Source organism: Harpia harpyja, chromosome 2 (genome assembly GCF_026419915.1).
Source record: "Harpia harpyja isolate bHarHar1 chromosome 2, bHarHar1 primary haplotype, whole genome shotgun sequence".
Lineage (NCBI taxonomy): Eukaryota > Metazoa > Chordata > Aves > Accipitriformes > Accipitridae > Harpia > Harpia harpyja.
Window position 1 is genome coordinate 38,417,448 of NC_068941.1, and position 16,713 is coordinate 38,434,160.

General features: G+C 38.0%; 1 protein-coding gene across 5 annotated transcripts in view; it reads right to left on the reverse strand.

Moving 5' to 3' along the window:
- CCSER1 (coiled-coil serine rich protein 1) overlaps positions 1-16,713 on the reverse strand; it is a 742,538-nt gene that overhangs the window by 605,497 nt on the left and 120,328 nt on the right. For all 5 annotated transcript variants that reach the window (XM_052776417.1, XM_052776386.1, XM_052776395.1 and 2 more), the window contains one exon: positions 578-671. In XM_052776417.1, coding sequence (XP_052632377.1) covers positions 578-671 — 94 coding nt within the window. The remainder of the gene's footprint in view (positions 1-577; positions 672-16,713) is intronic.

Consider the following 16,713-nt stretch of genomic DNA (forward strand, 5'->3'; position numbering starts at 1 on the left):
CCAAAGGAAATGCAGGATTCCCCACTGCAAGTGCCACAACTTCCCAAGACCTTGGGTAATCCTATTATAAAATCATTCTGAACACACCACAAATTGACCTTGGTTATTGCTATTTATCAAGGCAGTGCAACAGTGCCTTAACCAACCATGAGAGAAAGGATCGAGTTACACTCATGTCTCAAGTCAAACCTTCTTTGTTTGAAGCATATTATTCTGGCACACACAAAATGGTATCACAATTATCAGCTATGGTCTTTTTGGTAACTGCCTGGGGTAGGCAGCAGTCATTTTAAGTATCTAGAAAACCAGATGGGTCTGCCCTTGGTGCTGGAATTCTTCTGTAGCTGTAAAAATCACTTCCATTTCATAACTGACCATACGAAGTCCAAAAGCAGTGTAAAGAATATCCTTCTGTTAAATAGCAAATGCATTTAGAAATAACACTACAAAACGCATACTACTTCCACTTCCAAGACAATGACTTTTTTATTTCCAAGTGATTGTACTAAATACATTTACTTTATATTTCTAGAATAATACTACCTTGCTGAAGATATTCAGTATTTATCTGACTTACCAGAACGATGGTGATGTTGTTCTTCTAGGAGCTCCAAGTCAAGCATTAGGTCATCTTCATCCAACTCACAGGAACCCAAGTTATTCAAAACATCCTAATATATATTTTAGAAAAAAAAGAAAAAAGAAGCATTTAGATAGATGTGTTAACCAAACTGTTCTGCACAAAATAATGAACAATCAGATCTGGGAAATACATTTAAGCAGGAGCTACAGAAAATTTTTCTACTAATGTTGGACCAGTGAGAAATTGTATGAAACAACTGTCCAAGTAGAAATGTATTTGTTACCATTCTCTGTTTTTACAGAATCTCGAATATTTAACAAAAACCCAGAAGTACGAGTAATACCATCTATATAACCCTGGGGGTTTTATACTGTTCAATGATGGTTTTGTGTCTTTCCAAGTTTAATCATAACTTTTTATGAAACATAAAAATGTTATTTTTAGCACAATATAGAAGTATCAGTACTTGTTTTTCATTAAATTTTGGAATTCTAAGCGCTGCCTGCCCTTACCAATACACTCTGAAGAGAGATTTACTATTCTATTTATCCAAGGGATAAAGAGACACAAATTTAGGATAAACAGGAAATTCAGGCACGAATGATCAACTCATGAATTTTTAAGTATTAAGGTGGGTGGTAAAGGCTTACATGGACAGAGAAGAAAGCCTGACTGTGAAGCGTAGCTGGCTGGGTCCTCATTTCCTTTTTGTGATTCATTTTGTTTGCCAAGTTTTAACCACAGACAGATAAGGCAGGTTTATATAATGCATCCTCTGGAAAGTCAAAAAGGGGTGAGTGGGCTACAATCAAAAGAGAGCAAAATGGTAGCTTTTCGCACTACATTTTTCCCTACAGGATTAGCTTCTCAAAGATAAAATGACTAGTTATGTCTCAGGTAGACATCTTTACTCTGTAAACTCTGAATACACCAATATCACTTTTTAGGTGTCATTTGTGGTTATGAAATGGTGTTCAGCTCAGGCTTTGCGAAGCCCTGCCTGGACAACCAGTGCCTGCAGCCAGACACAGGAATGACAATCGGTCTCTGAAGAGACACACCGTTGACAGGGGCCAGAGCCACACACACGGAGCCATGGCTGAAGAAAGCCTCTCCTCTCTGCCATCCAGGGAGAAACAGCAGCAGGGAGAAGGCAACCCATGCCCAAACTGTTCACTTCTTTCTTGTTCCCTGTTCCTACGTTCACCACGGGCAACTCTGGAAAATGAGGCACCTGTTTTCTCTAGCCCCTACCAACTTAAAGTTGCTATACTGAATGTATTAAGAGAGATACTCATCTGCCATTTTCTTTCCATGTTTATTTTATTCCATGGTCATTTCTTTTGCCCTGATAATATCATGATTTTCTCCAGTCACCAACATCTAATCAAAGATAATTCATGCATTCTCCAGCTGGCATCTTGCTTGCATATCTACAAGTGATATTGCAACAGGCTTAATTCTTCAGTCCATTCGCAGGCAAAAAAAGTCGGTAGATCCTGCACGAGATGCTGGCACTCCATACATCTCACATGCTCCCTATACAAATGTAACCCAGAGAACATGGGAATTCAGGTGAAAGAGGCCAGATGACTGTCCCAAAGTATCAAGCTGTCTGTAAGATCTCTGTATAGCAATCCGCTGTATGAGAAGCAGAGAAATATAACAGTAGTATACACTAAACTAGCAAAAGCCCTCCCTGACTTCAGTTCCAGCCATATTTTTTTACATTCCTTCTTTTAAGTATTTCCCCCCCCTAATAGATGCCAACTCTTATTCACACAACTTGCACTTATTCAACCTTTTTGAGTAACTATTTCTTCAAATTCTGTTTTCTACTCTTTCACAAACACCACACAATCAACACAAGGACTTTTTCTTGCATTCTTTCCCTGGCTTACTATCAGCAGGAGAAAACCTCTTTGTAGATCCAGAACCCACTGTTAATGCTTTTACAGATAATTACAGATGCCAAGCACAGAAAATGACAATTGTCAAGTGCAGAGACCTCCACACAAGCAGCGAGCAGTGTTGTACAGAAAGAAAATATAAATCACATGAACGTTAGTGACAAACACACATCTCATTCCCCTCTACCTTAACTCAAAGAGCTGCTGACAAGCCTTTGTCATAGTGACTGTTTCTTTCCCTCATGCTGACAAAATGTAGACTTTCAGTAATCAAATTATTTATTACTATACAGTACAAAAGCATAAAAAATAAAACAGGAAAATGCAATATGCAGATGCATCGTATCCGGTTACTGTACCTGATACTTACGCAGACTCAAACTTTTCTAGTCTAGATTTGCATTAACACATAAACCCAAACGAAAACTAGTTCACTAAAAAAAAATTGTAAAGAAAAAGTATTCTGTATTAAACAAAAGTGGGAGAACATACACTGCTCAATGTTACAGATAACCTAAAACTTAAATAACCTTTAAATCACTGTTGGAGCCAGTGAAACACTGAAGATTGAAAATCTCATTTAGGGCTTATGTGTATCTTTTAGTACCTAAATATCTTTCAAAATAGTAGCAGCAAGACATTTCTAAGATTTGTTCTCTGTTCTTTTTCACAAATTCCAAGAGCACTGCCTGACATGACTGAAGTATCTTCAGTCCAATTGTTATTACCAGCTGAATTTCCAAAGGAGAATTAATGATTATGGCAAGTTAAGAGCAGATGAACATAAGGAAACAATGTCTAAACAAAGGAAGAATGTGGGGCTTTTTGCTCCCTTTTTAAATTTAGGTGCTATTATGCACTCGAGTTTCATCAAATGGCATATTAAACTACTCAGAGAATGTACAACACACCTTGTTTATATATTGTTTTATTAATGTAAGAAAAGCATTCTGGTGACAAAGTCCAAAAGAACAGTCCCTGTAATTTTTAAGCAACAGCTGAAAGTTTTTCATGCCAGTAGAGGCAAAAGGTAAAAAGGTTTAAGTACACAGGTTTGTTCCTTACCTTAAAATTGTAATCTATATTACAGTTGACCAACTGAACCCATATTGATATTAATGCCAAGCATCCTTTGATGAGCCATACCAGTAGTAATGAGCATGATTTCATGCTAATTGAGCATCTCTGACATCTTGTGCAATAACTTATGCGTGGTCTGAAATCTCGGGAGATTTCTGCAAATATGTAGTGATTCACAGCTTTCATCAAAACCCAAATTCTGTCTGATTTGGAAAGAACAAACACACACAAGCAGAACTACAGTTTTCTAAATTGAAGAAACTCCACCACATTAAGATGGACCAAAAAGGAAAAAGTTTGTATACAACTCTCCCCTGCATATTATTGCCTTTCAGGAAGGTCTTCATTTCCAATAACCTTCGGAGTGGAGGCAAACCATGGTCTGTGTATCCTCTCTGTCCTCCGAGGCTGATGTGCACCCTGCTCCTCACAGCAACATCTCTACTTGTCCACCTGAGCTGAGGGCTCCCAGCTGCCTTCCCAACACACCTGTGACCCCCTTGCCTTCCTTTTCCTACAGCCTCTTCAACTGCAAGCTAAAGTGACAAAGAAAAGCTCCCCCAGGTTTATTTTTCTCAGAAGTACCTCCACCAAGGGAGCAGTCTCCCTCTTTCCCCAGGAGTTCACTTGCTCTTTACAAAGAGACAAATCACAAAACTGGGAACAAATTAAAGCAGCTACTGTCCATCATGGTGAGAATGAAGGCTTGGCAGAGAGAGCTGCTCTACCTGCCAGGGGTGTCAGTGATGTCAGTCCAGCTGCTTCCCTGCTCCCACTGCCCACCTCTGTGGGTGGAGTCCTTCCACAGATACAAAACAAACTCACTCATGAATGCATAAAAGCACACCCAAGCAGAGAGCGTTATTTAGGTTCCCAGGGCTGTCCTAACTGAGTAATATTTTCTGAAAACATACAATTAGAAAATATAATAAGAGAAAAGGGCTCCTAGAATGACCTGCCTAATGCCACAGAACAGCTCAGCAGTACCCCTGCAGGTGCACGCCGACATCCCCCACCCCTCTGCCTCCTCACCAGGATCCATCACTCCTTTGTTGCTATGACAGTTAGTAACAATTGTAATTTCTTTTTAAGTTTAATATCTCTTGACCCTTTCCCCGTTCTCCCCCTCACTACTGCTGCTGCATTCTTTGAAGAATAACGCAATTAAATTTTTAAAAAAGAAAATAAGAGAGAGACAGAGATCAAGCCCTAAAGAGCATTCAAAGTGAATAATTTCAAGGCTTTGCTACATAAAGAAAAAGAAATGAATGCTTCCATCAAGGTCCCAAGGAAACATTTGTTGACTATTTATGGTGGCATACCTTTTATTTATTCCAGGAGGCAAACTATTTAGTTAAGACAGAAGCTCTGCAGCAAAAACCTCTTTATTGACTGTTATAACCCCTTAGAAGCCTTAAGACATATTTCCTACTTCTGGTGTCTGCTTGACTTCTACCATTGTTTTGCCTTTATAATGGACCCAAAATTAACATGATGGTGCTTTTTTCTTCCAGTCGATCTGGAAGTTGATCATAACCTGTGAGAAGAACATATGAACACGCTTACTTAATCCATCATTTGCCCACATCTCTCAAGTTTTCCTGGTCAAGACAGGCTGCAGCCCCAGTTTACCTATCAGTCTTTCCACCTTTGACTTGGTGAACTACCACCATTTTTTTAAACAAGTTTCTATTTAAATAAGAGTTTAACAGAGATATTTCAAATGTTACTAATTCAGAATAAAAAGCAGTAATTTGTACAATGGTTCAGGCTGCTTTTGAGAACTGATAATGGCTGCAGCAGAACAGGATGCTAATCCAAGAATATTTCAAGGCATCAGTAACTTTTCAGTAACAATTTTCATATTCAAAATTCTTTCAGCAACAACAAGAAGTATAAACTGCTGTTTTTCATCCAACAGCTAGGTATCTTACTCAAAGCTCATTGAACTCAATGGTACACAATTTAGTTGTGACTGGGCCCAGGCGTTCTTAACATTCTTAAGAAACATGACCTAAGAATCATTTTATTATCAAAAGAAGCAAAGTGATTTGTATGGGTATAGTTCAGAAACAGCTGAAATGTTACAGGGATAGATATGTATTAGACATACAGCTCGTCCCAGCCAGATGGTGTGTATCTGGATAGTAAGCTTACTCAGGGGTTGCTGAAGGGGGCTTCCTTCCTACCTTATTTCCCTCTCTATCTCTGTCTTTCTCTCTTCCCAGCTTCCCTTCCTATAATCACTTAAAGGAAATCTAATGCATAATACATGAATTTTCAGTCCTCTTCCAGAATAGTCAAGTATTTCATTATTTTTAGACCTGTTCCAGCTCAGACTCTCCAATACTTAAAATGTGTTTGAAAGCTGGAATAAATAAAAACAGCTTTAGTAGTAAATACGTATAAAGTGCCCCACATAACAGGTCTCAAATCTACTGTTAAGCTTAAATCAAACAACAAAAAGCAGATAATATTTCTTTATGAAGCCCCTTTTACTATTGGGGTTTTTTTTAAATCATTGTTCCAAATAACCAACTCACACATATAAATACCTAGTGAAATTACTGCTTATGGAATTATAGTAAAGTCCTCTAAAAATTGACTAGTCTAGTATTCAAAAATGACAATAAAACATACATATGAATATACAAACACACTAAAGCATATTATTTTGCTAAGCAATGCAATTCAATTCCAAAATGGACCTAGCAAAATCGTATCAATTGCACAATATATATAAAAAAAGCAGGGTAAATCCATGTAGAACCGAATGTTTACAACTAATATGCAAAACCAAGATGAATAATTGGGTTTAGGTGACAAATCTGCCCACTTGAAACAGCCAGCAATCAACAGCACCAATCAAAAGATTCATTTCTTGATGTTTTCACACATTTTTATTCTAGACTTCTTGCTCCCATACCATTGAAATAATAAAGTAACAGCAAGGTCCTAAAGACAGCAGACAGAGGTTCTCGTCATTACCAGTATCTTTGGATAGTTGTATATGTTATTTTGTAATCTTATTCTAATTAACATGCAGTACCTAGTCAATATGATGTTCAATGGCTTCTGTTCCTTCTTCATTTTCAGCCCTGACAAATTTTGTTTTCCTGAGCAAGGGGATGCAGATTTCGTTTCTGACCACAGGCTGCCACTGGGGCCTGGCATTTTCCAGTGTTTTTCAGGGCTCTTTTACACAGGTGACAGATTTCCATTTCATTACAGTATAGTGATACTGCAACAAAATCTTGACTATTGCTTGGAGATTGTTCAAGACCTTTGAGAACTTGAGGTCCAGTAAGCAACTTAGTGAAGCTACAAGACTAAAGCACTGATATGTTTGCAGTTACTCAGTTCATAAACATTTCTGTCAGACACATATATGGCTGAAGATAGTATTCACAGAAAAGTTAGCTCTGGTTATATATACACTGATATAACCTTACCATCATGAACCTGAACATATTGACTACATTTTAATCTTTAATGTATCTTTTGATCAAGCTTTGCACCTGTGCTCAGAAAACACTTTTTCCTGGAAAGCATTTTGTCACTGTGCTTCCTCTGATGTGTGCCTACGAAAAATACTCACTGCTGCTGCAATTCAAACCGAGCATATGAGCTTTGGTCACAGGCATCCCTCTGTGAAACATTCTTCTTCATCATCACCTATGTTATATACAGTTGACATGTACATGTTATATGCATTTCTCCTCAAGAATCTGTAATCTTACTTCACTGCCACTTTAGACTATATCAGGAAAGTCCTAAAATCCAGGGGAATAATTTTTTAAATTTTTTTTCTGCTGACATAATAGCCTGTGTCTCATTTGCATAAGTGATTATGCAGTGATCACTGGACTTTCAAAGGTATTTTTAGAAATACAAGAACAAAATTTTAAAAACTCACTTTTCAAAAAAATGTTGTGGGTTCTGTTTTGTTTTCCTTTCTCCCCATGTTGGCTTCTAGACATCTTTCTGATCACCTTTCTCTGTGTTATTGTTCTTAACTATTTTCTGAATACAGATTTTCATTTTTATTGGTTTGGGTTTCTTTTCAAAATGTAAGGATTTAGTGTTCATGCCTCCCCATTGAAATGATGTACTAAATGTGGTTTATAAAATCCCTCTTAGAGAAAAACACGCTGGTATTGCATGTATAACAGTATTTTAGTATTTAATATTATAGATTCCTTTTTTCCTTAACTGTAGAAATATATGCGGGGGGCTATTTGAGATCAATGCTTTTGCAAGAGCACATAGAAAACACACTCTAGGGAGAATAATTTGATTCTTTTGTAAAGTCATATGTACGACAATTCACCTGTATCTACACAGGGTCACTGCATATCTGATGCTGGAAAAGATCAGAATTAAATACTTATTTCAAGTCTGAAATGATTTCTAGAGATTGCCAAAAGATAGTACTTCATCAAAATTGTATTCAGCAAAGGAACATGGCATACAATCAGCATAAGAATGAAAACCGAGATATACTCAAGGAAAAAGAAAGACCTTGAGCTATTTAAAGTAATGTTAACTCCTAGAACCATACCTGAATAATTCATGGACATTATGAAGTATTTCACCTTCTGCACTCTCCTACACACTTCAAAGGGAAAATGAAAGTACACAAAACCCAGCAAACAGAAAAACCTTTAAAAACACAGAATCCCTGCCAGCAGCCTAGAAATCTCTGTATCAAATATAAAGCTTATGGATGCCTTTCATATACCAAGAGCAGGTTAAAAGCATTCTTTTCTCCTGAATAGCACCACCCAAAAAGCATATTATTCCTTACTCAAATAAACTACAGACTTTAGAAAAGAAAAAAATAAATCCTGTAACATTTGGTGAGAACATTTTCTGTAGCTAACGTGTGGAAATCCATTTATATTATAAAATAATGCACCCTTAAGAACCAAAGACAGAAAATTATCAGTGGAGGGAACTGTCTAACTGTAAAGCTCAGACCCATCATACTATTCTTCAAAGTATTTTTTGCATGCACACTTTCGTCTGTGTAAGGGAAGCGCAGTATTTTCCATCCTATTCTTGTTTCTGCCCTTTTGATTCTCTCTGTGCATTAAATCAATGTCTGCAATGATGCTCCTTTTGCCTGAGTGATTATAACTAATGGACTCTCCTAACAGATCTCAGTTTGCACTCACCCACACGGGGTTCATTCTCCCACAATATGGTCCGCTCACTGAAGCCACAGAAGTGTAATACAGCAAAGCCCAAGCACCACTGGCAGCAGAAAGAGGAGCTGACCATGCTCCTGTCCAGCCACAGTGTCAGTCAGGATCAGATGACAGGGGGAAGTGGCACCTACCTTCAGAAGTCCACAGACAAAAGCATTTGAGCAAACACTATGTTGATGTACAGCACCAACATTCACTCTCCCCATGCTAATCAGCTTTCCTATCATTGGGACAGCGCACATAGGGATCATATGGTAGGGTACTTTGACACCTGGAGGTCACTAGCCCACCTCCCACTGCAAACCTACAAGGGCTTCTCTTCCTACATAGCAACTGTAGATGCTGCCAGCTGGTCTTGGATATGTTTGCTGCTGTTGAGTCATCCAAACACTACAACACTGGCGAGGATAACATGCAGCTGAAAGCCATGGGTTGGCAGCATTGATCATAGTGCAATAGTGTAACCTACCTCTAAGACAGCACCCGTGAATGCCAATGGATTCACCTTCACAGGAGTAACCAAAGCCACACTTAGTATTAGCTTGCCTTGAACTCAGCCATATGCACACTAAAATGGAGGAGCAATAGCCAGTGTTTTTGTAACACGGAAATGCCACTAATAGTTTAACCGGTAACATACAAGTATCTTATAACACTGCTAAGCACAGGTATATAAATAACATGCAACTCCAAAGACTCAAACAGAGAATGGTGGCATATTTGCACAAACGTTGTACAGGAAAACACGCAAATTAAAAAAAAAAAAAAAAGCCAGCAAGGTGACAACAAAGGTGGTATAACAGGCAGGAAAGGTGTGTGATGGAACCAGGAGGCAGATAAGGTCCTCTCCCTTTCCTTTTGGGGAAGAAGCCGAGAAGCACAAAACCACCAAGGATGAGTGCATAAAGACGGGGAAGGAAGAAGCAGCACACTTTGGCTCCAGTTTCCAACACCTGAGAGCACAGGAGCTTGGCCCCACAGCCTCAGTGAGGGCAATGGCAAGGATCACCACCATCACCGGTACCCACACCCCAGCGACACTGGCCTCCTTTGTCAGTGTCCTAAACTCCACTGCAGCCATCTTTAATTCCTACACTTACATACGCATACATGTGTGCACACACCCACTTGGAACACGCAGGCCAGCTGCACAGACAAACAGTTCTTAGAGAGCTGGGAGGCAACAGGTACCCTCAGCATTTAAAATTTAGCGTACTTTATGCATTTATTATTGTAATAAATCCAGGTTCAAGTCACCCCTAGGTAAGTATCAGCTCTTGACAAAGCTGATAAAGACAGCAATCACGTAACCTTGAATTCACTATCTAGCAATAGCATATCAAAGACACATTTAAAATGTGCACAAGCTTATGTGCACCAGAAAGCTTGAGATCTGAGTCTGTGAATAAAAGAAAAAACAGTATCATTTCAGACAGAGAGGCACTTTGCTGACTATTTGCCATTCCTTCAATTAATTCTGGAGCACTCTGATCCACTTTGGTTATAAACAGAATCAAGACAATTCGATTTTCTGTGTTCAGAAAGGAAAAGGTGTGTACGTTTTTCATACATCAATGTAAAATTTCATTAACAGAATCCTAGAAAAAAAAATTCTTCTATTAAGAAAGTATGAAAACTCAAAGAAATGCAATAAAGCTTAAAATGACCAAATAAAGCCTCCTTTAATAGATTTTTTTTTTTTCCCCCTCACTCATACACACATATGCTTTCCTCCCAGCAGAGGGATACATCTGCAACACATAATTTGCTTTGTGGATTAGTTAATGTTTTTACAGCTTTTGTAATAGGCAAAGCGCTATGCAAGCATTCTAGTGCAGTCATAATCATCATATAGCTTTGGGAAAGTTTTCTACATCTCATGTGCCAGATTTTTCTGCCAAACAGAAAAAGCTCCTTGAGTATCTCTATCCTGCATTTATATAGGATATAATTTAGACCATTCTGTGAAGTTTATTTGTATATACCTTAGAGATGTGAGTAAAACAGGTTATTCAGCACATGGATTGATCAGGTAAATTTTTCCAAAACCATTCAAATTAAACACATAACTTACAGTTAAACCTTTTGCGATTGAACTTCGGCAATGAGAAACTTCTGGCTGTGTCCTGACAGCACTCAAGTCAATATTTCAGCCAACATTTAAAGGGTCAAAAATTGCTTTATGACACCTAATCAATCTCCAATTTCATTTTTGCCTTTTCCTGGCTAGTAGTACACAAAGAGGAAAAAATAAAAGGGAAAAAAAAAAAAAAGGATAAAATCATACAGCTAGTGAGGGCCTGGCTGCCAAAAAAAGAAACATTTAAATTCAGGGGATACAAGAGGGAGAACCTTAGCATTTATAATCTTGATAAACCACTACCACTCCTAAGGGGCAAACCATGGCAATCTCTTTAAAGAATATTATTCTTCTGATGAACCACATCAGAACAATTCTCCTTCTGCCACCATCCAGCACCAGCCACATTCATCTGGCAGAGACAGCTGAATTAAAGCCCCATTTCCCCAAACAGGACTAACATTGTTTAGCATGTGTTTTCAGTATTTCTGAAAAGCAATGCAGGAGAGGGTACGTGTATGGTACCAAGCTCAAAAACTGATCGATTCTTCTTGCAAATAATCTCTCCCCAAAATGTCCCAGTTCTAGTTTTATCATCTATACTGTTGGAGTCAGTATTTTTGGATGCCAAATGAAGATAATCTATTTTATGGCTTGAGTATTATTTCATTTCTAAGAAAAGACTAAGATTTTCTACATATGAAAAACTCAAAACTCTCCTAGACATACGATTAAATAAAAAAAAAAATTTTGTCTAGTAACAGGAAAATTTAATACTTTTTCCCTCCCAATATTATTAAAAGCCAATTCAAGGCTGAAGCTTCTGTTTCTAATTCTAATTTGTAGCTGGTAATATTGGTGATAAATCACTAAAAAGTAAGCCCTGTAAATGAAACCACAAGTGTCCCTTTACTATAGCATCATTAATGCAATATCATAATAGATATGCTATTGCTAATATTATTTGAATTCTTTCTGTTTCCATGGTAACTTTGGCCTACGGCAGCTCTGGTAAACAGGGTTTTAAATCATTCTTTGACAAAGGCTTCTGCTCAAATGTCATTTTTCCACTAGCGCATACTTTTCCCCACTTCGTTTTGTTCTTTTTTTTTTTTTGAAAAAGATGTGATGGCAATTACTGGTCCAGAAAACAGATTTTTTTGGTTATTGCAGTTGAATGGGCAGTGAATTGGGAACTTGAGGAAGCAAGGCAACCTGCAACAAGCTTTGACTAACATCAGCAGTACAAAATGCAATATTCCATCCTGGAGAGGTATCTAAATCTCACAGAGACTGAGAAACAACAATACCTTGCTGGAAATTCTGTCATGAATACATTTTACAGGCTTTGTTACTTCTCCTCTGTACTCTCTGATGCTTAAAATTACTCTCTCTTTCAGTAGCCACATGTGCATTTTCTTCTAACAAATATTTAGGCCCCTAGACATCAGAATGGAAGAACAGCACGAATATCTATGAACCAGTGTTAAATTCTTTCCCATGACTTACACAGGTGCTTAAACTGAAGAGAAAAAATTGGTTTGCCAGACATGCCCAGCTTAAGAAGAGAACAGTATACTGGTATCACCTGGCTTTTTTATCTGGATTCAGAGATGACCAAACCTGTACATTCAGCTGCCAGTCACCTTGCCAACCACAGCCAGGGATAATCAACAGAATCTGGTTGTGTCACATCATTTGCGCTCCCCCCCGCCCCGAAAAAATCTGTTGAAGAAATCAGTACACTATTACGGGGACAATCTCCTTGTAGGAGCAAAGTGGAAATACCTGAGAACATGACACTCTTGGAGAGGCATAACACTGCCCGAACTAAGGCCAGGGCAGATATTTAGGCTATACCTTAAGCTTTTGGGCACCCCTGTCTATTCAACCTACCCCAACAATAGCACTAGTTTTATTACTGCTTCAGAGCCCAAAGAAGCAGCTAAAGATGATTCCCTTTGTAAGGCAATGAATTCACAATCCATTTTCAGTATAACACAACCCTTAGTAATGTTAATTGCATCACAAACTATTACTTGCTGGCAGGACATCCAATCCTTCAATAATTTCCTGGAGTCAATATAGCTGTTTACAAATCAGACTGATGTCAGGTTTATCAGATCAGGAAAATGTAATTGCTGATGCATTCTAACCAGTGAAAGCTCAAATAATATTGTTACATATAACATATATTATATATACATACATATGGAGCCCAAATAATGTTATACACGTATTGTAGAGCTTGGATCAGTGTCTAGTTCTTCAGAAGAAAACAGTATTCTAAAAAACTATGTACCGGATTTGCCACAAAGTGAAGCACAAAACCTGTTCTTCACTCTGCTTATAGGTCTTTTACCGGTAATTCTGTTTCCATTTATTTCTGTTCACTGTGTGGCTTTGCAGTTTAAATGGCATCTGCAATATTTGACAGTTCCCATTTTTCCTATAAAATTTAACAGAAATAATGTGCATATAATAAAGAATAGCAAAGACACAGTATATTTTTTGTTTAAAAGGGCAATGACTGAAAATATGCACTCCCTTAATCAGCAACTTACTTGTTAAAGGCTCTCTGGTTTGCAATTAAGTATCATATATCTAGTCACAGAATTCTTCATCCTGAGCACATGAAAAGTCTGCTATTTGAACAAGCAGGGATGTGTAGCGTATTACGCTAAGTTAGATGTCAGACCCGAGACATTCAGGAACGACTTAGCTCTGCTAGAAAGTACTCCAAAGACCTTTTTCACTAACCAACATTTATGCATCTTCAGTCTAGACAGCGACTGAAACTCTTTGAGGTCATGATGACACTGTCACAAACTTTCTCAAATCCTTACCAAAAATGACTGTCATTATAATGACCTTCACTTGCCATTAAAATGATCTTCACTTGCCATTAATTCTCAGCTGCTTAATTTAGTAGGGTAGAAAGCATTCCCCCCAGTACTAATTGGAATAAATTTTTCATTTAATAGTCTAACGTGCTCCCGTTTGGGGTTTTTTTTTGCTTTCAGTGAATCAATGCTCTCATTATTTGTTAACAGCTAGGTGCTCGGGGCATACTGTTAAGAGGCCTACAATAAGATAGCCTCTTGGTCGAAAGTCTAGGTTTAAAAGTATCAGCACCACATACATCACAGGGTAGACTTCTTTAGTGCAGCTATGATTTCTTTCAGAAAGAGGTGAAACACAGTCTTCTGTTCTGTTTTGAATAGAATAGTGATATTTAGAGGTTCAGTTAACAAAACATTGCTGTTTCATTCCCCCTCTAAACAGGCAACACCACAAAAATCCAGACTTGCTCAGCATCAAGGACAGGTTTTTATCCCATAATGTGAATAAACCAGATCCTCATGGACTAGGCTTCAGTAGGGCCATCACAATAAACTCATCTGGAGAATACTTACCGCGAAATGTTATTCAGCATATAACAACACATAACCTTAATGCTCAAATTTATGCTAAGAAGAACTTGGACACTTAAATTAAGAGACCTGTCCTTAATGTCTATGTAGTCAGGACCTTACAGAATAAACTTAAGTATTACACAGCAAATATTTATGTCTTAGCAATGGCAGATTGCCATTAATTTAAAATGTTTACTAGAACGAGGAAGCACTTGTACTATACTTTTCAGTATGGTACTTCTATAGTACTTGTACTATACCAACATTAGTGACATTAAAACTACTTGATTTTTTCTTGTTGCCTTGATTTTTCACCCAGATTCAAACCTCACTTCAGTCAATGGGTTCTAATAATGCTTTACAATGATTAGCAGGCATCTTCACACACCCAAAATAGAGTGACATGTTCTTTCTTGGTCAATATCCCTATTTTCAAGATGCTTTTCTGCACATAAGCGCCTTCTGTAGCTGCTCTTGCTTTTAGGGTAAGATAAGAGGAAAGTAAAGAGGTTTTACAAAGTGCAGTAGAATCTACATAAAGATTAGATTCTACTGGATGTGCTGATTAAAAGAAATCTGATCAAATATCAAAGCCCATACCTTCTACAGCCTTAATTCTGTATGTATAGACTGCATTATGCCAAAAATTAGTTTTGGTTTTCTTTCTATTTATTGGAGTCATAAAGAAAATATAGTCACTATGATAAAGCCAGCACATGTAAATGCCATTCTGGTGTTCAGAACTATGCAGGACTATTATTCCCAGCTCTGCAGTGGAAGCATGCATGTACTTTTACAAATGACCACTTATTAGCCTACTTTCCTAAAGAATAAGGTTGATGTCATCCCATTGTGTAAGCACAAAATTTTTCTTGTTCTTTTCCCAGGAAATTTTGAACCTCTTTACCAACATTAACTGAATTGGACAGAAAGGTAGCAATCCTAAAAGCAAAATGCAGAAGCTAAGCAACAGCAGATATGTGGATGAAAGTGTGAGACTCAAGCAGTGCATTTGCTATGAGCAAAAGTGCTGTACAAACTCACGCCTTACAACGGTGGGTATGAAATATCCTTTTTTCTGGACTGTAGGAAGTTTCAGCTGAACCCTACATCCTTCTTTGATACTGACATTGATCCATCTGTACCAAAACATAAAAACCCTTGCAAGTCAGGTTTCCCTAGTTCCGGTGCTCATAAAACTCATTTGCTTGTTACACAAACAGTGAATATTCCATGATTACTTTCCATACACTAATACAGACCAACTCAACATTCCTATTGTTTTTAGAAGAGAAATCAGAGACAAGGTGAAATTACTCCACAGAATGAGAAGGCTGCACTGCTGGGACCAGAACACGGTCTTTCATTTCTGCTCCTCCCTTATTCAGCAGTACCAGGCAATTGCTTAATTTTATTGTATTGTAATTTGAGCAACCAACCAGTTAGTGGAACTGACTAAAAAAACCAAGAGATGGAGTTCCTTATTTGCCAGAGGTTCTTAAACAGGTTTGTCTGTGCTGCCATACTAGCTGCTAAACCCCCTGTGTTCATCCTTACAGCTCCTGAAACAATGAGCGTGTACCAGCATAATCATAGGTAGCCTACTGCTACTAATAGAAGGGAAAGGTTTTTCTTCTTTAAATCTGTACTCACTTCAGATAGGTGAGTATCCTAAGCTGTTAGAGAACTATATACAAATCATTGTAATCAGAGATTTACTGAGTTAAAGGTTAAGTGTAAATGCTACAGTTGTATTATTTATAAACATGTGATAATTGAAACTGACTGAGGAACAGGCATGTTCCTTCAATGCAGTCAAACACGTGCAAATACAGAACATGAGTTCATCTGCTTCAGCAGCACACATCACCACAAACACACGATTTCAGGATCTTCCTCCCTGCTCTGACTCACAACTGAACAGAGCGCATTTAAAAACCAATGACCAGGTAATAAAAGGTGTAAGGAACGGTCCTACCTGAGAGATGACCAGTTAGTTATGGCTTTAACCTCCTAAAACAGCTGTGCCACAAAGATGCAACAGCCCTGTTGCCCAACTAGCAGAGATTTAGGAGTGCAAGAGGCAGACATTTGAAAGTACTGGGCTAGAACACTAAAAAAACCAACCACCACCAAACCAAACCAATCATACCTGCTTACAACTACAAGCACATTGAACTAATTTCAGTTTTCATCTGTTCTTTTAGGGGATGACAAAGGGAAAAAAAATTAAAACTTTGTTTTCCTTCTACTGGTCACTACCTGGGCAGTACTTCATCATGAGTGTGATGAGCCTCCACTGCTCTCAGCTCCAGTCCTGCACTTCAGCCCCAAAGCAAGAGCCCTTCTACACTCCAAATAATTTGACAGCGTGTACTTCCTTCTTCAAGAAGAAGATTCAGACTATCCATAGAAGAATGAACTACAGAGATGT